The sequence below is a fragment of the Micropterus dolomieu genome, linkage group LG22 (genome assembly GCF_021292245.1).
Source record: "Micropterus dolomieu isolate WLL.071019.BEF.003 ecotype Adirondacks linkage group LG22, ASM2129224v1, whole genome shotgun sequence".
Taxonomy (NCBI): Eukaryota; Metazoa; Chordata; class Actinopteri; order Centrarchiformes; family Centrarchidae; genus Micropterus; species Micropterus dolomieu.
The window spans coordinates 33,330,137-33,348,370 of NC_060171.1; the positions used below are offsets into that span (position 1 = coordinate 33,330,137).

Consider the following 18,234-nt stretch of genomic DNA (forward strand, 5'->3'; position numbering starts at 1 on the left):
GTTAGATCTGCACTGTCGGTTGCAAATACTTTTCTAGCCTATTAGCTTACTGTTATAATACAGCCTGTCTAGTTTTGCAACAAATGCTGTTGTAATAAACTTACGTGTGATCAGTAACCAACATTATAACTAAAACACCATTCTGTTTTCTTTCTCATTTTCCTGATCCTTATTATTATTATATAATAGATATCTTGCAAATTAGTAGGCCTATGTCTGTGGCAGTGGTGGACAAAGTATTCAGGTCCTTCAAGTAAAAGTACTAATACCACACTGTAAAAAATTCTCACAAGTAAAAGTACTTCATTGAAAATGTTACTTAAGTAAAAGTATGTACGTATAATTAGGTAAATTTACTTAAAATATTAAAAAAGATCACATGAGAACCAACGTACTGATCTCAGATCTATTGTTTTTTTAGTAACTTTTTTAAAGTCATCTTTACTGCAAAAAGGGGGTTACAATTCAGATGTGACTTATAAAGATATACATAACAGTATACAAATACATATTACAAAATTATTTTTTTTACTGCTGAATTTACATTTATGAATGCGGAATTTTGCCAACAGAATTAATACATGTAGAATGAAGAACATATTTTCTTTACTTTGACTTCTATAAAAGCAAAATACCACATTCTCCCACAATAAGGTAAAGTCTTTATAAATATGGTCAATGATGAATCTGTTTTGCCAAAATGTTCTGGTGTGTAATACCAAAAGAGGTGCAAAAAAGTTTCTGGGCGGTCTTCAAAAAAAGAACAGTTTATATTGATGTCTCTTTTAAATTTAACCATGTAATGATTAGCAGGGTAATGTCTGTGAATGACTCTGAACACTTCCTTCACCTTGTCATCTCAGCTCTATCGTCAGCCACTTCCACCTCTCCCGGTTGTCGTATGTTGATGACGTTGAGGAAATGGCCGCTCTCGCCGTGTCTTGCGGGTAGTTTTATTTTCTCCACCATAGCGGTTAAATTAAACCGTATAAAATTTATTGCGGATTGTTACAAAACCAATATCAGCGGGAGAGGGCAGTTCGGAACGCAGCAGTGCCGTCTTTAAAGAGCTCCGGGTCGGCAAGGTGAATGAAAATGTGTGGTTTTTAGCAGCTAGCAGATTGTAGCTAAGCTTTTAGCTTAGCTGCAGCGGAGGCTGCATTGTTGAGAGACAGGCGAGTGTGCTACATTGTCTGCTTATTGCTAAAGCGGTAGTATCCGGTTAGTAATGCAATTAAGCCAATTGGTTTGTTTGTTTATATTCGTCAAGAAAGATTTGCTGTTCGGTGAGGGCAGTGTGGTCGTTGGTTAGCCAGCTCTTTTCACGTTGCCAAGTTATGGGCCTTGTTGCCACCTAGCGCGACCCAGCTATTAGAAGTGCTAACCTTACTAGATATGTTACGCTGCGGGTCAACTTTTGTATTTACAATTTTGGACATGCTGTCTAATTATGTAACACAAGTAGGGGAATAATGTCAAAGACTTTTAAATTAACGTTAAATGTGTACGCGTTTAGCTCCTACCATTGGCAATTGCTAGCTAGCTTGCTATAACGATAGCTTAGGTTTCTCCTTTGCTGTTGAATTAGCAGCGCTGGAAGCTAATGTTAACTTTCCTGTTGTCAATTATAAACTTGTGACGTCTTATTCTTATAAAAAGTGCTTTGTAAGTTAAAGAAGTCCTAGACTTCTCTTATCCTGTTTGTCAGCAAGCTAGCCAGATTTTCTTTGCACAGGCAAACTCCAAATTACCGAAAAACAAACATTTATAGGTTGCTATAAATGTTTGTTTTTGCTGGGTGCATTATTTATATTTAGAGGCAACTTTATTGGTTAGTATGTATGTAGTAGTAGTAGTAGGATCTGAAATACTATTGTATACCTGATCTATAACCTGGCTGATTTGTAAAGATGTTAAATGTACAGATTTTTTGATGGAGTTCTGTAAGATGTTCTTCCCATGAACATGCAGAAAGGCATATATTTACTATCAAAGTGCTGGCACAATTAGCATATTACGTGTTGATTGTTGTTTTTTTTTTTACAGATTATTGTTTTTCTGTTTACATCAGAAAATTATCTAATGGATACTCCTGAAAGCCCTATCCAGTCCCCTCAGTCTCCTGAGGAGGAGGAGAAGGGTCTTTCTGACAGTGAGCTCCTAGATTCTCCTGATGAAGAGGAGGACGGGGTCATCTCAGACAGCGAGTTAGTCCATGGAGAGGAGAATGGGGCCCTGGGTGAGGAGGACGATGAGGAAGAGGCGGTGGAAAGCAGAGGAAGAGGTTTGGAGTTAGAGGAGGAGAGGGAAGAAGAGGATGAGGTGGTCCCTGACTTTGTCTCTGACCCAGAGGATGAGGAGCCTGTAGGAGAAACAGAAGGAATGGGCCTGAACGATGGGACCATTATCCTGGGGGGTGAAGACGGTCCACACGGGGACCACTTAGAAGGGGAGGATGAGCGAGAAGGAGAAGATCAAGAGGATAGAGTCATTGACACCCCACAGTCTCCAGACTCAGAGCCAGAACAGGGCAAGAACTTCATTACTGAAGAGGACGGAGAAGATGGGGAAGGAGGATATAGTGACTACAGAAAGGATGCCTCATTAGAGCTTGAAACAGCTGATTTGGATGATGAGGAGGAGGAGGAGGAAGACAAAAGCAAGGCCAAGGAAAAAGAGGATGAAAGGATGAGAGCTGAGGAAGAGGACAGGAGGAGAGCTGTCGTGGTGAGAGAGATGAAGGATGACTCAGCATCTGTTTCACGGGAGCTGGACGAGCACGAACTGGATTACGATGAGGAGGTCCCAGAGGAGCCCAGTATCCCTGTACATGAGGAAGATGAAGATGAAGAAGACCCAAAAGCAGAGGGAGAAGAAGAGGATGAGAGTGAAGACAAGATCAGTAAGAAGAAGGAGAAGAAACCAATCCTTCCCCCCTCTCCTAAAGACAGTTTGAAGAGGACAGACAACTCCAAAGGGCCTGAGAGGATGCGCAGAGATTCCTTCCGAGACAAGAAGAAGGATGAAGATGATGGAGAGATTGACGAAGGAGAGATTGATGTAAGTGATCATAGTTTGGCAGGAAGTGTGAGGTTAATTCTTCTTTAAAAAAAAAAAAAAATTAGAGGGTAAACCCCCCTAATGCACCATTTTATTTTCAAGGGGTTCCTCGTGTACAATACATTAAAATAAATTAAACAATCCCAATGACACAAAACAATCAATCTAGTAACATTAACAAGGATATACACATTACGGCTCTCCCTCCATCCCAAACTACACCCACTACCTTTCTTAGAAGTGTTATCTATCAATCTATCTATCTATCTATATATAGAACAAGAACAATGAATGGGCCCTTGCACCTTTACGAAGGTCAGGAGGTGCCGCAACTGTGGTGCAGTTGACAGAGGGCCATGAATTTGCACACATTTTGGAAGCTGATCAAAGGAATTAAACGTCACTTTGTATGTCCCCTATGTGGTGCTAGAGAACACCCATTAATTACACGTTATGTTCCTGTACATCAAGTGTGGACCACACCATTAAAAGGGCTTACTCCATGTTGCCTGTAGGGCACGTGGCAACCATAAGTTGTAATTGGCATGTAGATATGCTCTGAGCGGGAGTCTTATAAAATATGTAGTTTGGGCCAGATTGGACAACGTATAATGAAGTTAGAACAACTTCCTGTTTCATGGCGAAACATTGAACACTGACAAAGTTCAACAAAATGTCACAGTTAGCGGAACTTCTCATCTCAAAGGTCTTTAGATTGCACTGCAAAAATCTGAAGATCCAATCCAATTAATTCTGTAGCAGAGAGAGAGTTTGTTGGACCCTGTAAGTAATTAAAAATGGTCTAAAATTGCACTTTCAAATGGCAGACTTCCTGTTGGGTTTAGGGGGCTGCTCCAAAAGGCTTTTTTGTGTGTCTTGGGATGTTCTGCCACAAAGCATTCTGTACGGGGGCTCCTTCGTTGAACGCAAACTCGCTGTTGCCGGGACGCTATCAAACATGAACTTTGGTAGAGATTTGAGCATCTGCAATCAAGTTACAACTTGTAGTTTCATGGCAAAACATCAAACTTCAGTGCCACACCACGGACAAGCCGTTGAAAAAAATCACAAGCTTCACAACATAGCATCAATGTGCTAAGGCTTTTTTGAGACTGTTTTCAGGTGGGTGTGGCTAACCTATAGGGACAATACATCACAGCATAAAGCTTGACATTTCTTGTTGCCATAAGGTAGCACTACGACAACGAGTGAAGATCGGAATGTGGGTGACTTCTGGGCCAGACTATAAATCAAAAATGTAAAGTTTGCGAAGCGAAGGCAACGCAAAGGAGTTCGCAAGTTGAATATATTCAACTCAAGCGAGAAAGTCGCATGACGCAAGTCGCGATTGCCTATCAGCGTTGAGATTGTCCGTACATCACCAACTGCTCCAGAGTGTTGTGTGGAGAGGGCCAGGCAGACCGTGAGATTGAAAATCTGCTGGCCGGCGGAGAGCTGCTAAAGTTGGGCTCGAGGAGCAGGGAGCAGCGCAGTGTTTCCTCTATATGCATTCAGCAGCGGCGGTGCGCACTACTAAAAGTTCTCACGATCATTGAACTATGCACTACAAATGTTTCCACTCGTACACTATGCGAGCACGGCAGTGTGCAAATAAAATGCACCTCAGAAGGGAGTAGGTTTCTCATGCTGCCTATTTTTTATATTAATGTCTACAGATAAATGTCAGAAGCTGTAAAAATGAAGACACAAAAGGCAAACATGAACAGTCCTATCTATAATGATTCTGAGGTCATATTAACGGGGTTTTCCTGCTGTTAAGACTTAGGTGTGATGCCCAAAACATGCTGTGCCATCACTGTGGAGCAACAGAACCAACCAAATTACTTTCTCCAGATCTAAAGGTTGTAGTTCCTCAGTAGACTGATCTTTGGGTGTTGTTTATTTATTATCTGCTCTAGCTTTTCCAGCTATTTGTTCAGAGATGTCGTGAAAATAATTGCCCAATATGATGTGAAATTGCGTATTTTTCATTGGAAAACATAAAATTTTCTTGGGAGGACCCCCAAACCCCCCGACCAACACCAAAACATTCATCTAAAGCTCACACTAAACTGGGAAAACACTGCAGTTTTAAGCTATTCTGAGGTGCATCACATGCCCATGGACACGAGCAATGTTGCTGAGATATGTTGAAACACTGAAGTTTACTTGTTTTGTTCGGGGGGAGCTTCTCAGCAGCTAGCTTCCGTGCACATCCGGTTCCAGTGGTGTTCTTAGCGTCGTTAGCTCTGTTGGACTATTACTTCATATTTATGGACATTGCTGGGAGAAAAGGTTGAACTACCTGGTGAGTTCAGAAAACATGTGTATGTAACTTTATTCCAGCTCTCGCTGTACTTTACTGTGAACAAGTTAGCACAGCATAGCCCTGATCGATCCAAACTCCATTCAGAAAACAAACATTTTAGAAGTTGTTGTCCTGCTGTCTTGCTGACAGACCTGACACAGCATGAATTCATATGTTTAACAAATCTGCATCATGTTGTAGTTATTTTGGCATCAGTTTGACCCGTTTATCGCTATTTAATCACAGCAAAATGTTTACTTTGGGTTCATACAGCTGTAGTAATGGCGAGTTGCGTTTATTCGCGTTATGGCATTGTGTGTGAACACTCAGCAGTTGTCCAGCGATAAAACCCCTGCGAGGATTAAATTTGCGTTTGGTCTGAATGCCGCACATTAACAGGCTAAATAACATTATGTCAAAATACTGAATCTACTTATACACTAAAACTGAAGCTTATTATAAACAAGAACATGTAGATTTAAGATAAACAAGCAAAGAAATCTCGATTTCATAAAAAGAAGTAATCAATCTGAATAAGTTAGGAAAATAATAAACAATAAAAGTGAATATGATGATCTGAATGAACTAAATGCTGTTTTAAGTATGACGGATAGTTAGAGTAAAGGTAAATTTAAAAGCAAGACCAACCAATAAAGATGTCTCTAGAGTGAAGTGCTTGCCAGTTAAGTATGTCATACATGAAACGTGTGTGTGGTAAGGACGCCTCAAGACAATCTACAAATATTACTGTCAACAATATTTAAAGGATGAAGATGTGTAATCAATAATGGGAAATAAAAGCTGTTAGTTTGTTTTCTTAGTAATTCTTAATAGACTGAAACAATGAATTGACTGATATAGAATTCTAAGACTAGAATTTGTTTTATTTCTCATAAATCAATATGAGGCCTATAAGAAATTTCAGAATCAATCCCAAAAAAAAGTCCCAAGTGGAGACCATCAGTTAAATGAATAGCCAGCTCAACAGATGATTATATCTAGTACCAAACAACATGTTACTAACTTAAAAAACATTTTAACAGCTTTAAATTTTAGTCGTATTGGACTCAGATGTGTATATATTTATCATCTGCATATAAATATAAAACTCTGGCTTGGTGCAGATGAATGGGGAAATATGCCTTGCATATTGAGTTTGATGGCTGCTCTCTTGTCTGGAGTTGTGTTTGTGTTTTATTCATCAACACAGAACTTTGTAAAATAGTAGCTGTTTGATGTAAAGACTGCAATTATGGTCAGAAAATAAAGATGTTCTGAAGTAAACGGACACACCCACCCAGTTTCTCCAAATCCTGTGGGGAAACACTGAGGACTTTTTGATGATTTAATATATGCAGTGGTGAAAAACCTGTCTGGTATTTGGGAAAGTTTTTCATTATATTCAGTTTTGGCTTCGGACAATAATTTTCATTTCGTTTTAATATGTTTTTTTATACTTTCTATGAATATTATCCAATTAATCCTATTTTCATCCTGTATAGACACCTTATTTTGAAAACCGTCACATTGTCACATGTTTCCGCGACCCTGTACGCAGGATAAGCGGTTGACGATGGATGGATGAACATTGTCACATGTGTATCTTCGTGCTAAATTCATGAAGTCCGACCCAGTTTGATAAATAATGTTGTATGTCGTTCTCCTGTGGCGTAACATGAAGACTTCACAGCCTCTCTTCAGATAGGACTCTAACACTGCAGCACTTGTCTTTGTAAAGAGAGAAACTTTCAGTGGATTTACCATAAAGGCTTTAATACGTGTGCACTCCAAATTGGATCAACTTTTAAACACGAAATAGAAATAACACTCTCTAAATTTCTTATTTTTATCATGATTAGTAGGTAGCTCTAATGGCGTCATGATTTGCCTTTTGTATGTGTGGGCAGGATGATGACCTGGAGGAGGGGGAGGTCAAAGATCCCTCAGACAGGAAGATCAGACCACGTCCTATCTGCAGGTTCTTCATCAAAGGTAAGTGGTAAATAGGGGTGTGCAATATATTGACTCAATATCATTATCGCAATATACACTCAACAAAATTATAAAATCAACACTTTTGTTTTTGCCCCCATTCATCATGAGCTGAACTCAAAGATCTAAGACTTTCTCTATGTACACAAAAGGCCTATTTCTCTCAAATGTTGTTCACAAATCTGTCAAAGGCTACGTTCGCACTGCAGGCCTTAATGCTCAGTTCCGGATTTGGGTCACTTTGAGTGTAGCCAAAATCTGTGTTAGTGAGCACTTCTCCTTTGCTGAGATAATCCATCCACCTACCATACCAAGATGCTGATCAGACAGCATGGTTATTGCACAGGTGTGCCTTAAGGCTCGACTATACTCTGGAGCGGATGCGCACACAGACCGCTGCGGACGCAGACTACTTCTGTTCTGGAGTCAGCCTGGCGGACACGTTCCACACATGCCCAGTAGATCGGATGGTGCCCTGGTAGCTCTAGTTGGCCATTTTTTATGTCCACACAGACCCTACGCGTACCCCCTTTGATGACGATATTTTGAGTACGCGCAGACGTGGAAAGTATAACCCTTGCTTTAGGCTTGCCACAATAAAAGGCCACTCGAAAATGTGAAGTTTCACTGTATTGGGGGGGTTCCGGAAACAAGTGGCCCAATCCCAATGTCCAGACTCACAGACTTTGAGGCGTGTTCTCGGGAAGTCCGTGAGGGCTTAGGGCTGTCCCACTGTCAAATTGTCAAGTGCGCGAGGGCTCTCTCGCGGACATTTTGAGCCCTTTTTAGACCCTTTTCTTAAGTCCGCATTTCTGCAGACTTTGCCTGAGGGAATTGTCCACAGTTCATAGTGGTGTGACGTGAAACACGGGGGTTACCGGGGGAAGCCCGGAAGCGACAGACATATCATGTCAAATCTGCGTTATAAGAGAAGAAAGAAGAAAAACGAAGTCAGCAGAGTCTGTGAGGGTTCAAAGCTTAGGGCTTAGGGGGGACATTGGGCCAGTATCTGGTGTGACCTGCATAGAGAAATTTTGGAGAGGTTTTAGCGAGCGCCAAAGGAAAATCTCCAGCACCAAAATTATCAGATTTTGTGGGGGTGGTAGCATTTCAGCTATTCTCGTAATGTGTTTTAATACCCATTTATTAAACAACTATTGAGCAAGCAGAACAGAAACTTGACGTCTTTGACTTCCAGCAGTCACCTATACTTTCATCCACAGCTGTATTTTACACTTGCAGCAGGCGCTAATGGGAGAGATGACTCCCTGTGATTTCTCCCAATATAAAAGCCGTTTGTGCTTGAAGTGTGCCGGTACTGTCACTTTTACATTTTACTCTTTGGCGTACCGGCACAGGCACTCTCCTCTGCCCTCTTCAGATTACGTTCTCTGGGCACTACGTGATGCTCACCTGTTCCCGTTCTCGCCTGCCTGCTAATCTCCGTCGTGAGATCTGTGGTCTCATGCAGCTGTGTGTTTAAAGTTGCTCGTCAAAGTCACTTTTTGTGAACCAATCAATCACATCCTGGAGGAGGCTGGACATTACAAAAAAGGTAGACTCACTACAGCAAACTTTGTTGAACGCGTTTTGTATGCACAGTTTTTATTACTGACAAGTTAATAATTTGCATAAACAAATCTAACCAATATGTAAAGCATTTTTCTTGCCCAATAATTTAATTACTGAAACCAATGCACAAAAATGAAAGTGCTGTTTTGTCCAGCTGGAATTAATATTAGGCTACTAATGGTCAGTCAGCTATAGAAGCCTATACTATTACCTGAAATTATAATGAAAACACCAACATTCGCACTTATCAAACCTTAACCACAGTGCTGTAGACTAATATCAGAAAATGGTTTTATTTGTGAAACAGCTGAATCTCAACTAATAAACTATCTGTAGGCAGATTATCCAAATGAAGTGTAAATTGCAAATATATTATACTAACATTATACTTTCTATCTAATGTTATAATAATTATTATTACACTAATTTATACCTTTACTCCTCCAGTTTGTGGATGCATACATTTTTTATCATGGTCAGAAATAACAAGAAAATGCGTTTTGGTCATAAGGTAACTCATTGCCTTTACTGTATGCAATACCGTTCATGCTTATTGTTAGCGAAGTCACCCCCCAAAGGCCCATTCTGAGCCAGGCCTCACGCAGTGCAACACATCTCCTTCGCATAGAGTTGATCAGGTTGTTGATTGTGGAATGTTGGTCCACTCCTCTTCAATGGCTGTGTATAGTTGCTGGATATCGGCAGGACCTGAAACACACCGTCGTATACGCCCATCCAGAGCATCCCAAACATGCTCAATGGGTGACATGTCCAGTGAGTATGCTGGCCATGCAAGAACTGGGATGTTTTCAGCATGTGCAGTACCAATATAATTGATGAAAAAAATGCGCTCCTTTGGCCTGTGATGCAGCCGCCTCTCTCCGTCTGCTCGAGCCCGCAGAGTGGTGAATACAATGTCCCGCCCACGGTACTGGCTAATTGGTTACAAGTCACGAGTCATAGCCTATCAACACTGACTGAGCCATCACGCTGCTTCCTTCCTCTCAGCAGAGCACCACAGACACGGAGCGAAATGAGCGGAACTGGTCAGTGTAGATTAAACCAGTTAACCATAACTACACTCGTTGCTGTAAGTGCAGCAAAACCAGTGGTACTAGTAAAAGGCTGATAATGCATCAGTACAGCAAGCAGGAACGTGCACCAAGCGATATTTTAATCTGCTCTGTCTCATCCACCGCAGCTGTAGTTTAGGTTTTACATGAGCACATGTGCTAGCTTGGCTAAATAGCTAGTTTGTCATAAACATGCTAAAATGAAATCTCTGTCTGTAGCCTGTTTAGCTGAGATGCTACGTACCTTAAAATTTAGCAAATCCTTGTAAACGCAGATGCTTGTTAAGAGAAAACAGCTCCTCCCTGCCAGCAGCGGAGGGAGGAAGAGGACTGCCACGGACTGCTGTCTTCAATCTAAACTTTACTCAGCAGTGTTTCCCATACGTTCATTTATTTGTGCCGGCCCGCTATAATATCAACGCTGACCTCCACAGATTGATTTTCATTATTTTTTTATAGCTGGTAGTCAATATCGACTGCACGCACATGCTCACTTTTGTCGCCAGCAGTTTAGACATTAATGGCTGTGTGATGTGTTATTTTGAGGGGACAGCAAATTTACACACTGCTGCACACACACTACTTTACATTGTAGCAAAGGGTCATTTCTTCAGTGTTGTCACATGAAAAGATAAGCGTGTGATTGAAGAGAGAGAGTAGGAAGACAACGAAACTTGGTTGATGTTATTGGCTGATTTAATATTATAACAGATGTGGATTGGAACTGTGTCTTTACACTGCTGCCAACTTTTGTCTATTCTGATCTCATCATAGTAAACCAATTAATTTGACTGGAAGACAATTTTAGAATATGTGTTGGTATTTTCCAAAAGAGGATGGCACAGGGCTGCTGCTGATTCTGTTTCTGAGGATAACCTTGTAGTAAAGATAACAGGCTTTCACTTGTGTAAAGTTTTGATACACAAACACAAAGAATGCTGTGGATTTGATTATACAGTGACCAGACGTTAGTAGTGATTTCTCCTGGATTGGACACTGACTAACATTCAAATTCCATGCATCACAGCTACAGTAAATTATTGTATTATTATAGACATAAAACAATCTAACGTTGTAAAAATATCTGTTATGGCTTTGGAGAGCAGATTACTTTGTATCGGCTCTTGTTAGTTGAGTTGTTGTGCATCAGGGGGGCCATTGTACCTAACATAGATTTCAGATTCTTTTTCTTCTGCCACATGTAGTCAATAAGAAACTAAGTACTTAAAATATAGATTTAAAATTAACATAGTTTAAATGTCTGTCAGGAATAAATATAAAGGGTCCCCAATTTTCTAAGGTCAGGTTGCAGTATAGTAGATGGTGAAAGGCAGTGTGTTGTGTTTGCTGCCACAGGAGAGAAATGTAAGGCCTGTGTGTCTGTAACTTTACTATGGCATCTAGCTAGTTAGCAGCTACAAGTTAGGCTAAAGTCAACTAAAATAGCCTATATCACAGATATGTTTCAGAGCTAGAGGTACAGTAATTACAGCACTCAGATGATTTATCATTTTTTCTTCTACAGCAGCGAATAAAATCATATGGCTCGTAGCTGCAAACTTGCTAGCTTTTCACCATGTGGACCAAGTCTCTGAAGAGTAGAAGACACACTAGTAACCTTAAACAGGGCCTCTTAATATATTTTCTGTGGCATCAAACACAACACACAACCTTTCACTCACTATTGTACTTAGGGCTGAAACGATTCATCAATTAAATCGATTACTAAAAAACATAGACGCAAATTCTTTTGTTTAATCCATACTATACTATATAGCGCACTGTATCGAACAGACCTTCATTACTGTGGCACATCGCGCTTACGCTGTGTGAACACGACGTGATTATGATGCCGCTAATTGCAAAGTTGAAGGAAGAGAGTTTGGGTTGTTCACTTACACAGCTGTTCCCATTACCAGTGGTGCCAATCAAAAGTACTTCTTAGACGATTCAACGATGAATCGATGAAATAATCTGTAGAAACTTCGAGTACTAAAATCATTGATAGCTACAGCCCTAACTGTACTGCAGTCTTAGCTTATCTACACATTTTATGGCTAACTAAGGTAAGGAAACTACTTCTCAGCAGTAAAATTATGACTATGAGGATTGTAAACCATACTACATTTTGTTTCCTTCAGGAAATTGTACTTGGGGTATGAACTGTAGGTTCATCCATCCCGGAGTTAATGACAAAGGTAACTATTCCCTCATCACAAAACCAGACCTCTTCTCACCTAATGGAGCGCCTCCTGGAGGACCACACCCTCTCATCCCCAATAATCCCTGGGTACGTCTCCCTCACCCACTACGTTTTGCAAAACAGTAAAGATGGTGCACAATATCTGTGTGCTTTTGACGAAATTCTGCTGTAACATTGTTACAGCACATTATTACTTATAAATCATGAAGATTAAAACAATTGATCTGACTAAAATACTCAGCAACTGGATCTATGCCAACTGCTATTCTGACTGTGTCCCCATAGTGTGACAGTCGGAGTGTGTGTATAAATACAAAGAAACTTGTGAATTACTTTGTCACTGTTTTAGGCTGGACCTACAGTGGAGGAGCTCCCTCCACCACCTCCTCCAGTGGAGCCTCCTGTGGAGAGTGCCTGGGAGAGAGGTCTCAGGCATGCCAAAGAGGTAAACACTTCCATGGCCTCTCATGGAAACAAAATTGAGCTGTTTGTTTAATGATACTCCAGACCTGTGTGTGTGTGTGTGTGTGTGTTGAAGCAGAGACAAAAGCGTTAGTGATTCCAACTAGCAGTTTGTTTGCATCTGTAACAATAAAAACACTCAGTTGCCAGTTTGTCAAAAAGTTTTAATGTTCAGTCTTTGTTTTGATAATTTTTGGAGGATGTAGTTTGGGGAGCTATTGAACTGTATTGCATTATCCAGAAAGGTGTTCAGTTATTTAGTCTACCCTCATTGATACAAATGGGATGGACAAAATAATTAAAATACCGGTCAGTATACTCACACATTACACTGAGTCTACAGTCTCATTAAAAGCAGCAATAAGTGTTTTATTGTTTAATGTCAAGATGTGGGACCTCTCTTCACGTCATTGTAAAAAAGATTACTTTGTGGTATAGTTTCCATTTGCTGCATTTTATATCTGTGTTCTTTATCTGGTTCTTTGTTCCATAGGTTCTGAAAAAGGCCACCATCCGTAAGGAGCAGGAGCCAGACTTTGAGGAGAAGCGTTTCAATGTGACCATCGGAGAGGACGAGAGAGAATTTGACAAAGAGAATGATTTCTTCAGAGAACGCAGCTACCGCATCATCAGAGAGTATGACCTGCTCACATTGGGTTATCAGTTTAAACTAGGACACACATTATACAGTGTTATGATGCATAGCTCCATATCTGAACGTGGTCCTCGATCGATCTATCGAGAGAGAGAGAGAGAGAGAGAGATGATTGGGTTGAATATTAAGCTGGTTGAAGCACAAACATGGAAGCTATACTGATTAGTGCCAAATACCTTTGGCTGGTTAATTTGGACGATATCTGGCATTTTAGGATAATCGGCATCAGCACTAACAAAGCTGACAAACAAAAAAATCTATGCAGACACATCTGCAGACAGCCTTGTCAGTGTTACTGCTGTGGGGTGATGTGAGTGCCCCCCTTGTGAGGTTTGGGAGTGAAAAGCATGTCTTGATGCTAGTGTTAATAAAAAAAAATAAAATCTTCAAATAATTATTTGTAATAAGGGCCATTTCGAGCCTAAAAAAAGATTTTACTTTCTGCTATATATCTATATATATATATATATATGGCTTATCGTTGTCATTTATCATATAATAGTAAATTAATCATTTTTGGGTTGCACATTGTTAGTTGCAGTCTTAGTAGCTATACCAAATATGACGCAATCGATTTTTTTGTCTTTAAGACTGAAATGTTTTCCTCTTTCAGTGAAATGGACTTCAGAGATCCTATATATGGGTAAGTGGAGCGCAACTTTGACAGCCTTAAAAAAATGTTCAATTGTCACTTTTCTGTCCCTTGTCAAAACCTGAATCTTCATTTGGCCATAGTGTAGACAGATGTAGATGATGTACACTGTCCAGTGTGACTGATATTTATGCACCACTTTACTGCATAAACAGCACTATACTACTATAAAATATACTACATCTTGCACTCTACAACACTACTTGCACCTTATAACTGTTTTACTTTACTACCAGCTCATGATTTGCATAGTGGAGCATAATGACTGCCTTCTATATTGTGCTTTAGTGTACTATTTATTTTATAGTTTTATTATGTTGTCTGTTTTTGTATTGACCTTGGACAACCTGCTGGGGACTACAGATGAAAATTAGTCTTCTGGCTAGATCTGGCATATTTACATTGACACAAGATGATATGTTCATTAATGTGCACTGTCCCTTTTAAATAAATAAAAATAATAAGTGCCAAAAAAAAGGAGAAAAGGCCATGTTTGTTCTTTATGAAAAACTGTCAGCCTTTCAGATTTGAACAGCGGAAATATATTTTTAAAGCATGTGTACACATTTCTGGATCAATTTCTCAAATGTGCTTCCCTCTGCAGTGACCCATATGCTGATCCATACTATGACTATGAAATGGAGGCCCTATGGCGAGGTGGCCAGTATGAAAACTTCAGAGTGCAGTACACAGAAGCTCCCCTTCCGTACTACAGTGTGAGTTTCCTCCACAGTCATCGTATTTTTCTCTGTAATGTAAAAGGTTGTATCACCAAAGTGAGTCCTTCACCTTGAACAACTCAAAACAAAACAAAAACAACAAGTCCCTTTTCTCAGCACTGGCCAAGCTTGATTTACCCCCGTGTCACTAGTTTTGGTTTGTTTAGGACGAAGGAGCGAAAATGTGAGGGCTGAACCAGTCATGGCTGAACTGCCTACTCAACTAGCTTAAAATGACTTTTGTGTAGTTTACCAGTGCCTGATGAAGAACATGCTTTTGTGTGAAGCATCACATGAAAACATGAAGGAGTGGCCAGGCACAGGATAGCTTAACAAAGGTCAAAAAAATGGTTTAAAGTTAATTATCCTGGGGTCTGTTGGTTGATTTACTCAAAAAAAACCCGTTGTGCATTGTAATTAACTTCAGTGTATTTGTGTCGCTGTGTCATGGGTAGGCCCAAAGCACGCCCACCCTATCAATAGTTAATAGTTAACTAAAAGTTCCAATTGATATATACTTGGCAAAAGCAAGAAATAGCCAGTAATGGTCAGAGGATTTTTTTATTTTGTCATTTTTTAAATTCAAATTTTATGTGAAAACATTTTTGTTATTCAACATAAAAGCTCAAAACAATATTTTGTCAAAAGCCATTACTGGCTATTTAGTTATTAATCTCAATAAAGCAAGAAAAAAGTTTTGACTTTAGTTATTGGAGCATAAAAATGGTTTCCACGTATATGAAACGTGTATATTTGACAATAAATCAGCTGATTTGTATTAGAGCCTTATATAATTACAGATCTAAACATATCCGTGGCTTTAACAGCCAAGAAATGACAATTAAAAAAAGAAACATAGTATAGTTTGTCCACTAGAGGACACTCTGCAACTCCCTTGTTGGCATCACAGGCTTTGAACTCTACAAATCCACCACAGACCACAGCAATCATCTGAACCTTTTTTCCATAGTACTATTTCTTACAATAAAAAAGTTCATTTTTCAGCTGCATTGTGTCTTGTTATGTCTGATGAGGTCTGATAACTACACATAGCAAATGTTAGTCTTGTTTATGGAAAAACCCTGAAAAAAGAATATCAGACAATATATAGGAATATTGGATATTATATATATTATTGGATTTAAAATATGTCTTAAAAATCCCATATTGGTCAGACTCTAATTTGTATAATACAATGATAAAAATAAATTAAATGTGATAATACAAAAAAGTTGTTGATGTTTTGGGTCTATATTAATCTGGCAAACTTTCATCCTGATGGAATAAAAGGATTTTCTCCCTATTCCTGGGCGGTGCCTGGCTTTACATTTCTATTAATTTCTATCAAATTAAGGTAAACCTTTCATATCTTGTGAATAGTACTGTGCTGGGTTAGACTGGTATATGTGAATATCTCTGTGAATTATAGGCCCTAAATTTGTCCTTGGAAAGTTCATAAAATGTATCATTACAAAAAGAGTGGCCAACCGTCTTTAAAAGACATTTTTTATATATAGCTGTCATTCTTGGACAAGGTTCTTCCTTTCCTTTCCTGTAGTTTAAAGGCCAACTGAAATAATATCTCTAATTTTCTTATTCTCTACCAATTCCATGAAAAGTCCCAAACCAACAATAAATTGATCTTACTAACATAGTACAACAAGTGCGTATCCTAAGTAAGCTTGATATGTTATTCCTCTCTGCCATAGATTTCAGTTAATGTCCAGGAACTATTAGAAACGCATCACAAGGTCTATTTTTTATTCTTTATTTATTCATTTTTTGAAAAATGTAGAGTTGTGCCACTTGGTTTTGTGTGAGGGCCATCGCAGCAAATTTGCTAGAAAACCTAACATGTCCATCTTGACAGGAGCGTGAACGCGATCACGACCCTCGGGAGCGTCACCGGGACCGAGAGAGGGAGAGAGATCACCGCGAGAGGGAGCGCCGGCAGAGAGAGAGGGAGAGGGAAAGGGAGCGGGAGCGAGAGAAGGAGAGGATGAGGCGAAAAGAAGAGTGGGAGCGGGACCGCATGAAGAGGGACGAGAAGGAGAGGCCGAGGATGCGTCCTCCTCGAGACACCAGGGAGAAGAAAGAAGAGGACAAACTGAAACCACGCTCTCCCCTCAGCCTACCACCAAAGTAAGTGACATTTTAATTGATTTTAGGTTAATTGTGTTATTTAGCAGAAATGTTTGATTTCTTGAAACACTAGAAAAGAACCAAGGCAGTCATTAGGACTTGTGGATTAAGTGACACAGTTGTACTTATTGGTTGTGGCTGACACACACAGGCATGCATCACTACTAGAGCCCGACCCATACTGGATTTATGAGACCTATACTGATATTTTGGTCTTACAGCTTCACTCCAGCATTTTTGAAATAGCACTTTTACAAGATGACACCCTCTGCATGTCTTTATTTTTAGTTTTTGAAGTTTCATAGTCAGGAACAATGGAAAGAGTCTTCCTGGCAAACAGTGACCTAAAGCAATGACTGGTGAGCGTCGGAGTACGTGATTTGATTGTCATGGAACTGTGACTTTCATGTTATGATCCATTATCGAAAGCATAATTATTTAACTGCCACTTTAATATTTCACAAATGAATATGAGATAAAACCAAACATTTTTATTTACATATAGGTACATTTTATCAGTAGCTTCGGCTTTGCATAATGTATGATAGCTTGACCTGATAAAACAATGATGTGCAAGAATGGGGAATTTGCACATTAGCGAAGTTTGATTTGCAGAGAAATCTGTGTTACAGTCCCACTTCCCTTTCTTACCGTGGTTTCTGTTGACTGGTATTTGCTTACTTATTGATAAAATCTGTGTAGCACTAAATATGACGTGCGTCATTTGAGACGTAGGATAATTAAATGATATGCATCGGAGGTTTTCTTTTAACACACAGCTGATGAGCTGTTTTGTTACCGTGTGGTAGCCCAGTAATATAAGTATGTCACCTCATGACATTGTTAAGCATTGTTTGAGACTAAGAAGATGACCATAAATACTACTATAATAAATATTTTGTAAAACAGTTTGATTATGCTGGCAATGTGTCAAATCTCCCCCTGTTTTTGAAGCATTTAAAAAAATGAATACTTTTATAAAATTTAAGTGGGGGTGTGATGAGACACCTAAGTTACGAGACAAGACACAGTATTGGGTTCACGGGATCAAGTAGAGATGAGATTTAACAATATGTTTTAACAATGCCAAATTATGTGAAAAGTTTGAACATTAAACACTTACTTTACTGCATTCTTGCAAGTTTTCTGCTTTTCCCGCATCAGTTTACGGTGGAAATGTGTTTATTTATGGAAATGCAAAATTCATGTGGCAGTTGGCAATTCAGAATATAATGTTATCTAATGCAGTGCAGCTCTCAGGCATTCTGTGTTGCTTTCAGATATGTTTCTCCTGTAGATCAGCTCTTTTTTCACGCGATGTGCCGATTGTTTAGACGTCTGTGGATAAGCAGGCATTTCAGTCATATTTAATAGATAGAAGCAAAACAGCAGAAGA

General features: G+C 39.5%; 1 protein-coding gene across 9 annotated transcripts in view; it reads left to right on the forward strand.

Annotated features, from left to right (window-relative positions):
• Positions 1-18,234, forward strand: part of zc3h18 (zinc finger CCCH-type containing 18) — a 53,026-nt gene that overhangs the window by 9,724 nt on the left and 25,068 nt on the right. For 5 of the 9 annotated variants that reach the window (XM_046036773.1, XM_046036775.1, XM_046036781.1 and 2 more), the window contains 8 exons: positions 2,047-3,060; positions 7,276-7,360; positions 12,147-12,295; positions 12,558-12,653; positions 13,164-13,306; positions 13,939-13,968; positions 14,582-14,693; positions 16,567-16,838. In XM_046036773.1, coding sequence (XP_045892729.1) covers positions 2,047-3,060; positions 7,276-7,360; positions 12,147-12,295; positions 12,558-12,653; positions 13,164-13,306; positions 13,939-13,968; positions 14,582-14,693; positions 16,567-16,838 — 1,901 coding nt within the window. Of the gene's footprint in view, positions 1-834; positions 1,086-1,198; positions 1,222-2,046; positions 3,061-7,275; positions 7,361-12,146; positions 12,296-12,557; positions 12,654-13,163; positions 13,307-13,938; positions 13,969-14,581; positions 14,694-16,566; positions 16,839-18,234 lie in introns of those variants that run through there. The other 4 variants (XM_046036778.1, XM_046036776.1, XM_046036777.1 and 1 more) reach the window with 4 other exon arrangements.